Source organism: Haliotis cracherodii, unplaced genomic scaffold (assembly GCF_022045235.1).
Source record: "Haliotis cracherodii isolate W230 unplaced genomic scaffold, xgHalCrac1.p SCAF_8, whole genome shotgun sequence".
Classification (NCBI taxonomy): Eukaryota; Metazoa; Mollusca; class Gastropoda; order Lepetellida; family Haliotidae; genus Haliotis; species Haliotis cracherodii.
The window spans coordinates 21,128,952-21,139,210 of NW_027266341.1; the positions used below are offsets into that span (position 1 = coordinate 21,128,952).

The 10,259-nt window shown below is 40.4% G+C and overlaps 1 protein-coding gene across 1 annotated transcript; it reads left to right on the forward strand.

Annotated features, from left to right (window-relative positions):
- The first annotated feature begins 7,130 nt into the window (after positions 1-7,130).
- On the forward strand, positions 7,131-9,865 carry LOC139450843 (uncharacterized protein slr1819-like). The gene is made up of 2 exons (XM_071232678.1): positions 7,131-7,179; positions 8,976-9,865. Exons 1-2 carry the CDS (start codon positions 7,131-7,133, stop codon positions 9,863-9,865), a joined length of 939 nt encoding a protein of 312 aa, XP_071088779.1.
- Positions 9,866-10,259: the final 394 nt, after the last annotated feature.

A 10,259-nucleotide genomic window follows, 5' to 3' on the forward strand; every position in this document is an offset into this window, starting at 1 on the left:
CAATGGAAAGTCAATTGTTTACCTGAAAAAACATGGGACAATGTAGAAAAAGTCAAATTATTGTCAAGGAATGTTGTGTTGATGATAATATGAAAGAAAATAGATGTTAGTTGACCTTGACTGTATCAAAGAGTGATGTGTGTGTGTGTTATTGAATTCTGTTCTATCATTAATGTCAATATTTTCAGGAAATATGCATATAAACAAATGAATGACTGTAGATTTGTGTGATGCCCCTATCCATGTCCAAACTACATAACTATTTTGGTAAATGGAATCAAAAGTTTCTTCGAAAAGTCTTTCCAAAGCTTGTTTTATTACAGCATGTACCGCACATTACCATAGATAAGCCGATCTCATAGATATTTTGAAGATATATTGTAAAACCTGCAATTGAAATAACAGAATATCAGAATATATAATTTGTAGTAAAAGAGTAATTTAATATGCTCTTTTTTCTGATCATTGCATCAAAATTCTTTTCTTTTATATTATTGGGTATGTTTTAACGTAATCACCAGAAAATTGTCAGAACACGTGTGTACAGCTGATTGCTATTTCCGGCTTAGTTTACAAGACAATACGTAATCTTTATCCCTGCACATAAAACAATGTCTGGCATAATAAGAAATATAACCGAAATGGTAAATTATCATGTCTAGTGATGTTTAATGGAAAATTTCACATTTTCATTGACAAAGTTTGTCATAGCGTTGTTCATTCACCTTAAGCATTACGATGTATTTTTTTACCAACAGAAAAAGAGTTTGATGAAAGTGTAACTCATACAAAAGTCGACTCCTTTCTACAGAATCTTTGTACTGGTTCTCAAAATTCAACTTTTCTAAAGTCATATATGGTAGAATATTCTTTTGCTTAAGATGTTATGAAAGTGAGATTGACTTGAGTATGTCTTCCACTGCCAGTCATGATGCTGAGATACTTCTCGAAGCAAAGCTTTTATTTAGATTGGTAAATTCTGAAGATCAATGCAATTGCAGATTGTATATATGTGTGGTCACAGGGAATATGTATGGCTTAAAGGAAACAGGGTGAACATCTTCAGGTCCATTAGGCTGGACTTTTGGAGAAGAATATTTCCCTAGTATACTCCATTAAATTCCTGTCCCGTGATGGGATTTGAACCATGGACCTTCTGATCTGAGGTCGGATGCCTTGTCCACATGACCACGGAGGTTAACCCTGTCAGCAAGCCAACAAGGTATGGATGTCATCTGTGGGGTGACTTCCTGCTACATTTGCCTTCTGAGTAGACCAAAAAAGGTTCCAGTGTGGATTGTGGGTCAGAGTGGCTAGGTCCCCAGTACCTCATGCTTCTCTGCCTGTTGGGATTGTGGGTCAGAGAAGCACTAGGTCCCCAGTACCTCATGCTTGTCTCACTGTGGGGATTGTGGGTCAGAGTGGCTAGGTCCCCAGTACCTCATGCTTGTCTCCCTGTGGGGATTGTGGGTCAGAGAAGCACTAGGTCCCCAGTACCTCATGCTTGTCTCCCTGTTGGGATTGTGGGTCAGAGTGGCTAGGTCCCCAGTACCTCATGCGTGTCTCACTGTGGGGATTGTGGGTCAGACTAGTAAGGTCCCCAGTACCTCATGCTTGTCTCCCTGTGTGGATTGTGGGTCAGTTTGGCTAGATCCCCAGTACCTCATGCTTGTCTCCCTGTGGGGAATGTGGGTCAGAGTGGCTAGGTCCCCAGTACCTCATGCTTGTTTCACTATGGGGATTGTGGGTCAGAGTTGCTAGGTTCCCAGTACCTCATGCTTGTCTCACTGTGTGGATTGTGGGTCAGACTAGTTAGGTCCCCAGTACCTCATGCTTGTCTCCCTGTGTGGATTGTGGGTCAGAGTGGCTAGGTCCCCAGTACCTCATGCTTGTCTCACTGTGGGGATTGTGGGTCAGAGTGGCTAGGTTCCCAGTACCTCATGCTTGTCTCCCTGTGGGGATTGTGGGTCAGAGTGGCTAGGTCCCCAGTACCTCATGCTTGTCTCCCTGTGGGATTGTGGGTCAGAGTGGCTAGGTCCCCAGTACCTCATGCGTGTCTCACTGTGGGGATTGTGGGTCAGAGTGGCTAGGTCCCCAGTACCTCATGCTTGTCTCCCTGTGGGGATTGTGGTTCAGAGTGGCTAGGACCCCAGTACCTCAGGCTTGTCTACCCGTGGGGATTCTAGGTTAGAGAGTGTCCCTCATACCTCATGCTTGTCTCCCTGTGGGGATTAAAATGTTTTGAATTCACATCAAATTCTCATCCTAGCAGGCACCCATTTGCTGCTGTTTGTGACAAGTTAAGCATGTGTAAGGAGACACCATGTCTTCTAACCTACATCAGGGGTGATGGGATAGCCTTGTGGTTAAAGCACTCACTCGTCACTCCTGAAGGCCTGGGTTCGATTCCTCACATTGGCTTAATATGTGAAGCCCATGTCTGGTGTCCTCTGCTTTGATATTTCTGGACTATTGCTAGCAGCAGCATAAAATCCAACTCACTCACTTTAACCTACATTGAACACGACAGTCGCCCCATAATCTCCCAGAAGTCATGCATACCGAACACATCACACATGTTCAAGCTATGTACTAGGCAAGGCTAAAGAAGTGACAGTGTGAGTAATGTTATCACCAATCAGTGGGATTGACTCTTCAGAATGCTGCTTACCATTAGCAAATATTTGATTTTCCAAGTTCTACAGGTGAAATAGCCTGCTGGGAATAGTGGGTTACTCTTTCAGCTTCATCTATATGCAAAACCAATCAAATGCCAGATGGCATGGCGCTGTTATGGTAGTGCTCCCATTGTATCGGGTGACTAGTTCTTGGAAAATAATACAGTGTGGATAACCTGAAGCATAAAAGTCTATGGATCAAGGCCATTACCGACAGACAGTCATTTACAAAATTTCAATTTATTGTGACACTGTAAAGCAATACTTCCTTTTTATTGGATGACTGGGGTTGGGGATCAATAGATATACAATACAAAGTGACAGCATCAAGATTCACTGTGTACAGCCTGTAGTCATTATTGTTGTTTGGGGTTTTTTATACGAAATTTCAATTTAATCATTAAAAAAGTATGAAAAGAATCGCCTCTAGATTCATGACATGAAGATAATGTAAAATATTATAACTTATAACCAGGTTATTGGATGACAGAGGCTTTGGAATTCTAGATATATGCGATATAACGTGATAGCATCTAAGCCCATTTTGTCCAGGGGGTAGTCATTGTTGAAAAGCTCTGAGTTGGCATAAACAACACTTTCAAGTGCATTGCCTCAAATGTGCATGAGATTAATTTTTATGAGTGTATCAAATTCTAAAGTTGTCATAAAGCTGCTGATTCAAGTCCATAAAACTGAAAAAAACCCATCAGCTTAAAAATATCTGAAGATGGTCTTTAAAAGTGGTTAAAAGGCTTTAGATTAATATTTGGTAATCTTTTTCAATCTTGATGGGTAAATAGTAGGATCTTGAGTTTTACATTGTGCAAATTCTTTTTAAGAAATAGGGTTTTAGGTATGATTTATTGTCGAACATAATGTCCATCATTGGCTCAATCATCCATCTATAGCTGTAATCAAGCTGCTATTACTATGGAGATGACCAATAATGTTCAATTCTGCAGCTGGACAAGGACTTAGAGAATTGGCATATGGAGATAAGTGCTGGTATTGATACAAGCTTTATTATAGTCAGGATGTCTGATATTGAATATGATATTTACACGAAGATATTGTTATGGCTGCGTATGGGTTCAAGGTTTGGGGAGGTAGACTGATGAATGTGATGTAAGCTCAAATGACAGTTTTATGTGCTCTTGTGTTTGCTTTCATCCTTGCACAAGTCATGAAATTCAGTGGAAGGATTAAGTGGTTTGATTGGCCTGGCCAAGTTATAGGTACATGGGAGTAGTTGTACACAAGCAGTTTTTATCTTGTGGATGATTCATTCAAATATCAGGCTAATAGTTTTCATGTCTTTGGTTGAAAGAAATTGATTGGATCGGATATTAATTTTGGAAGGCTGTTTTTCCCATTAATATGGCAGAGGGAGTGAGTTAACTTTCATTCGTCATATGAATGTTTGTGAAGAGGTGAATACAGTGCAACTCTGTACACAAATGTGCAACACAAGCTAGTACATATGGCTTTAAGCTTCTTTTAGTAATACTCTAGCAAAATCATTGCAGGGTTCATGAGACATTTTATCCAGGTAGTGATTTGAACTTGAGCCTTTGGCATGACGAGCAAACGCTCCAACCACAAGGTTACCCCACTGACCCATTTGCAATGGAATGAGAATTATTTCCCCCATTCTGTGAAGGAGAATACATTGATAAACCATGTAATAACTACTACATGGCTTGAAAAACTCCATGAGTTGGCATAAACAGGGAACACTTTCAAGCAGGGGTCCGGAAAATTTAAAATCCCAATCGGACATTTGCATTTAGGCCACGCCCCCTTCAAATAGCGTATTTTAGTACGACTTTTCACACACATTACAAGTTTACTTATTCATTATATGATGAATTATGAATTGTTTCAATTTAAATTGTTTAATTCACCGGACAATTAATAACAAATAATATCATTTTAGATTTACATGGAAAACATACGTTTGTTTCTGTTATAATAACGATCTGTTAACGTAGTGAACGGTCTAATTAATATTCATGAGTTATATTCATGAGTCTGCTCAAGTGTACGCGTTGTAACATTTGGATCGAGACTATTATCCCATATTTGGTTACACGTGACCTCACGGGAAAAGTTTTTTTTAAACTAAAGATTTTTTGAAAAACGAGACAGATAATTTAATCACAAATACTAAAATATCGTTGATAGCAATAGTTATTTGAATACTTTTTTCATCTGTACTTAATTATTGACCATAAAAAAATTGGAAATCGATCGTCCGAGAAAGCAAAATGGCGGTCAATCAAGATTCAATATACGACTAGCTACTGAAAACAATAAAATCTGCAAATCCTCATTGTATGTCAACCAAGTGAAAGTCGTTAGCCACGACTTACAAAATGATCGTCCAGACTTTGAGGGTTTGGCAGATCCGCTCGACTGATCTGCATCGGTCGACTGGCTGTCGTCACGCTTTCGCTTCTTGTCTGAGGTTTCGTATCGTAGCATTGTGAGGATAATGAGGTACATCGATGATGCAAGGTATTAATGTACAGTTGTAAACACCTTTCACTCAAATTAACAAGATGTTCTCAGTAATTAATCCTCGATTAATCAGTGTCAACTCAGTTTATTGCCTATTACAGTGATTGACCGATTGGACTATCATGTAGGTACGATGTATTTACAGCAATCAAAACAAACAAAGCTTGTCAGTGTAGTTAATCTTCATTGTGTTGCAACTGCAGACAGAAACTGCTCAGTCCTAACTGTTGATCATGTCCGGTCAAAATTTAAGAATGTCCGGACAATACTTTTTAAAATGTCCGGTAAGCAATATTTTAAACCAGACATTTGAGATTCCCAATCGGACATGTCCGGCGCATATGACGGTTTCCGGACCCCTGCTTTCAAGTGCATGACCTCAACTGTGCATTAAGTTATATATGATTAGAATGGCATGAGAATTATTCACCCCCATCCTTATAAGTTTATAAATTACCATAGATGTAGTTTTTATAAAGAAAATAAAGTATTTCTGAACTAGTTAAATTGCCTGCAGAGCTAGACCATCATAAGATGTTGAAAATTCCTTGATTCTTTATTATTATTAAATATATATATATATATTTATGATCCACTGCTGATTTAATGCTAAACTGAAGCCTGTTGATGGGTGTAGGGTTAAACATTCTAGGATTTAGCCAGTGTTGGGTTAATGTAAGTCAACAGGGAACTTACATTGTTCGGACAATTTTGGAAGCTTTCCAGACAGTTGATCTTCAAGTGTTGTCCAACTAGAAACTTTTTGAATGTCTTCATATAATGGCTGCCAAACTGTCACCGCTATTGACAGATCTAGACAAGCTTATCAGAGTGCACCGGTGATGCCATATAACCAGAGATTTTCAGTCCACAATTGCACTCTGCCAATACAAGGCTATAACCAAATCCCAAAATACAATAAGTTAGTTTTAAGCAAATATAATAGAAAGATATTTGTAATCATTCTGATGACGTGATTCTACATTCCGATCTCTTGTCAACAAAAGAACTCCAAGTTATGCCTCCTAGGAACCCAGTGAGACTTGTTCATTTATATGTATGACAAAATGTCTAGCTCGTGTGACTGTTTTTGTGACATGTGTGCATGGATATGGAAAACAATAAAAAAAATCCAAATTATTTATGGAAATGTCAAAATGAATATTCATAACTATTTTTCCTTGGTAAACCTTTAGGAAAGGTCTTCGAAATAAGCATGTCGCCAGTTGACCAACTTTTCCTTTTCAGTATGGAAATATATATTGATCCATTCAAAATCATCGAGGGCCTTCATTAGTCATGCTATCTATGTCTCGATAAAACCATCTTAAGCCCTAGTTCAAAGTGGTCTGGTTTGGAATATAAGGCCTATAGTAACTGACACCAGTTGGCGTCATTGGATGGTAGCAACTGACACTAGTTGGCGTTATTGGATGGTAGCAACATGGACTTCAGTTTTCTTCTTTGACAGGGGAGAGTTGAAGACAAAGTTCCATGTAAAGCTACTGACACCAGTTGGCATTATTGGATGGTAGCAACATGGACTTCAGTTTTCTTCTTTGACAGGGGAGAGTTGAAGACAAAGTTCCATGTAAAGCTACTGACACCAGTTGGCGTCATTGGATGGTAGCAACATGGACTTCAGTTTTCTTCTTTGACAAGGGAGAGTTCAAGACAAAGTCCTGGGTATGAAACTCCCAAAAATTTCAGCCAGACCACAGGACTGGCTAGCTGAAATACTTGCCAGCCCTGACCAAAACCTGCCTGCCCACTATAATCATATGTTTCTCAGGATAAGCTAACGGGGTTTCTTTTTGGTTACATTTTATCATTCATCTTTACATGTGAATTAATGATTATCATCGGGAAATATTTAGTATATTGTCACATATGAAATATAAGCCAACCGTCAGGTTAGGGGGGATTTGAAAAATGGCAGCCCGAGTTGAAATCAACCCGTCTCGGACGGTCGGGCAGGCAGGTATTTCAAACACTGCAAAAATCCATGACGCAGACACCAGTTGGCGTCATTGGATGGTAGCAACTTGGACTTTAGTTTTCTTCTTTGACAGGAGAGAGTTGAAGACAAAGTTCCATGTAAAGCTACTGACACCAGTTGGCATCATTGGATGGTAACAACATGGACTTCAGTTTTCTTCTTTGACAGGGGAGAGTTGAAGACAAAGTTCCATGTATATTCACAGACACCAGTTGGCGTCATTGGATGGTAGCAACTAAAAGTTTTCTATTTTTCTACTTTGACAAGGGACATTGAATGTCTGGGAGTGGCAGCCTTGTGTCAATGGTAAAGAATGCCAGATGTGGACTGTGCTAATTATTCAGGCTATAAGTATACCCTGTTGTACTTCTGACATGAACAATTGCCCAGTTATCAATCACATGAGCTGCTAAGGGTCAATTGAGACGCTGATCAGAGGTGGAAAGGATTGGGTTTACATTTCGGTATGGATGCATTGCCTTTAAAAGATACACTGGGAAATCTGCTCTTGAAGTGTGGGATGTCAGATTAAACAACCACCTTCCTGAGAAAATAAGCTTCCTCATCTGGAAATGGATGCCTACAGTGAGGTTGATTAAAGGTGGCTTTTAACTTGACTTAGTGTTTCATGGCTGCTTGTGGTGGTTGTTCATGGGAATGTCTTTCCCATAGGATTATGTTGAAGCAATGCAGGGAAATACAATTACGCCTCAAAACAATTCTCGTTATTTTATTTAATTGGTCTTTTAGAGACATTGGCCCATTTTATTAACTTATGTTTCAACAAAATGTAATCTGAAATGAAGGTAGATTGATATGTGGACGTTTTTAGTGTACATACTTACTGTCACATGACTAGAACTTACAAATTCATATAAACTGATTCTCATTAATCATATTGAGGTGGCCTAGTGGTTAAAGTGTTCACTCATCACGCCAAAAGCCCAGGTTCGTTCCCCACATGGGTACAATATGTGGAGCCAATCAGTGGTGCTGAGATATTGCTAAAAGCAGCATAAAAAACACTCACTTAAGGATTGACTGTATTTTTTTTCAGTTCATTGAGGTATGAGTCGATAAACCGATGTACACACTGTATGAATCTGCGTAGCGGGTTCTTACAAAAGTTTGCACAACAGTTCTTCGATTCATACCTCAATGAACTGAAAAAAAATACACAGTCAATGAAGGCGAATGTTTCAAATTACATGGTCAGTTTCCACCAGATTCAAACATTATTTCCCTGATTATGGTAAAACACAGTTGGTAAAATGCTAGTTAGAAATGAAACCCGAAGACATGGAAGTTGAAAAACAGGCAAGCGAGTCTGCACGTTTGCTGTTTCATTCATTCTCGGCCATCGGTTTGAAAGGGTTGTTTGGACAATGTATATGCATAAAAGTCGCTAAATGTCCTGTGCATGACGATACACTTGAGCACAAAGGGAATTCCCTCGACAGTAAAATTGGGATTCCCGTACATTACGAAGTAATAAAAGTAGTATGCCTCGGTGGGCGTGGCTTAATTTTTTACATTCATTGGGAAATGAATGGAATAACACGTGACCAATTCAATCCAATCCAATACCATAATCAGAATGCAGGAATTTCAATGAGCACAACAAAAATTTAATTATTCACTCATGAATCATTGTAACCATTGTTTTTAATTATAAGTGGTTTACAAATCAGCAGTACGTTGAACAAAATGCTATAATTGTAATATATCAGTATTGTATAAACCAATAGTCAGTTTCTCCAATGTACTGGTGGCCACAGTACTGGTGGCCAATGTACTGGAAGCCAATGTACTGGTGGCCACAGTACTGGAAGCCAATGTACTGGTGGCCAATGTACTGGTGGCCAATGTACTGGTTGCCAATGTACTGGTGGCCACAGTACTGGTTGCCAATGTACTGGTGGCCACAGTACTGGTGGCCAATGTACTGGTGGCCACAGTACTGGTGGCCAATGTACTGGTGGCCACAGTACTGGTGGCCAATGTACTGGTGGCCAATGTACTGGTGGCCACAGTACTGGTGGCCAATGTACTGGTGGCCAATGTACTGGTGGCCACAGTACTGGTGGCCACAGTACTGGTGGCCAATGTACTGGTGGCCAATGTACTGGTGGCCACAGTACTGGTGGCCAATGTACTGGTGGCCAATGTACTGGTGGCCAATGTACTGGTGGCCACAGTACTGGTGGCCAATGTACTGGTGGCCAATGTACTGGTGGCCACAGTACTGGTTGCCAATGTACTGGTGGCCAATGTACTGGTGGCCAATGTACTGGTGGCCAATGTACTGGAAGCCAATGTACTGGAGGCCAATGTACTGGTGGCCAATGTACTGGTGGCCACAGTACTGGTGGCCAATGTACTGGTGGCCAATGTACTGGTTGCCAATGTACTGGTGGCCACAGTACTGGTGGCCAATGTACTGGTTGCCAATGTACTGGTTGCCAATGTACTGGTGGCCACAGTACTGGTGGCCAATGTACTGGTTGCCAATGTACTGGAGGCCAATGTACTGGTGGCCAATGTACTGGTGGCCAATGTACTGGTGGCCAATGTACTGGTGGCCAATGTACTGGAAGCCAATGTACTGGTGGCCAAGTTACTGGAAGCCAATGTACTGGAAGACAATGTACTGGTGGCCAATCAGTGATAATTCAAGTCCTGGCTTCCAGCTGTCCATAACTATCAGCACTAATTACTGTTAAGCATTGGCTTCAAATTGTCCATTGCTAATCACCTATCAGCGCCAATTAACTGTTATCCTCCCTTGTTAAGTTTCCACCTTTTGGTTATCTTATTACTTTGTTGTTCTTACATGTACATATAGGGGGCACGGATCCCCCAGTTGTCTAAGGTGCCACGATTCGCTGTGCAGAGTTGCATCCCTTGGGCAGGCCAGAAACCTATGATTGTGGGTTCAAATCCCAGTTTGCCCCGATTATGTTTCTAGGTTTGTCAGCACCATACCCGTGCTCGTGGGTTTGACCGAAGTGGTAAACGTCTGAGACCTGCATCACTTTGGTCTTTCCTCCCACATTAAGCTG

What these genes read in the sequence shown, in the direction of transcription:
- LOC139450843 (XM_071232678.1), top strand. Translation starts at nt 7,131, where the DNA reads ATGGCAGCCCGAGTTGAAATCAACCCGTCTCGGACGGTCGGGCAGGCA. An exon ending in TCGGACGGTCGGGCAGGCAG is followed by an intron (nt 7,180 to 8,975) that starts GTATTTCAAACA and finishes TGGTGGCCACAG; the next exon opens with TACTGGTGGCCAATGTACTG.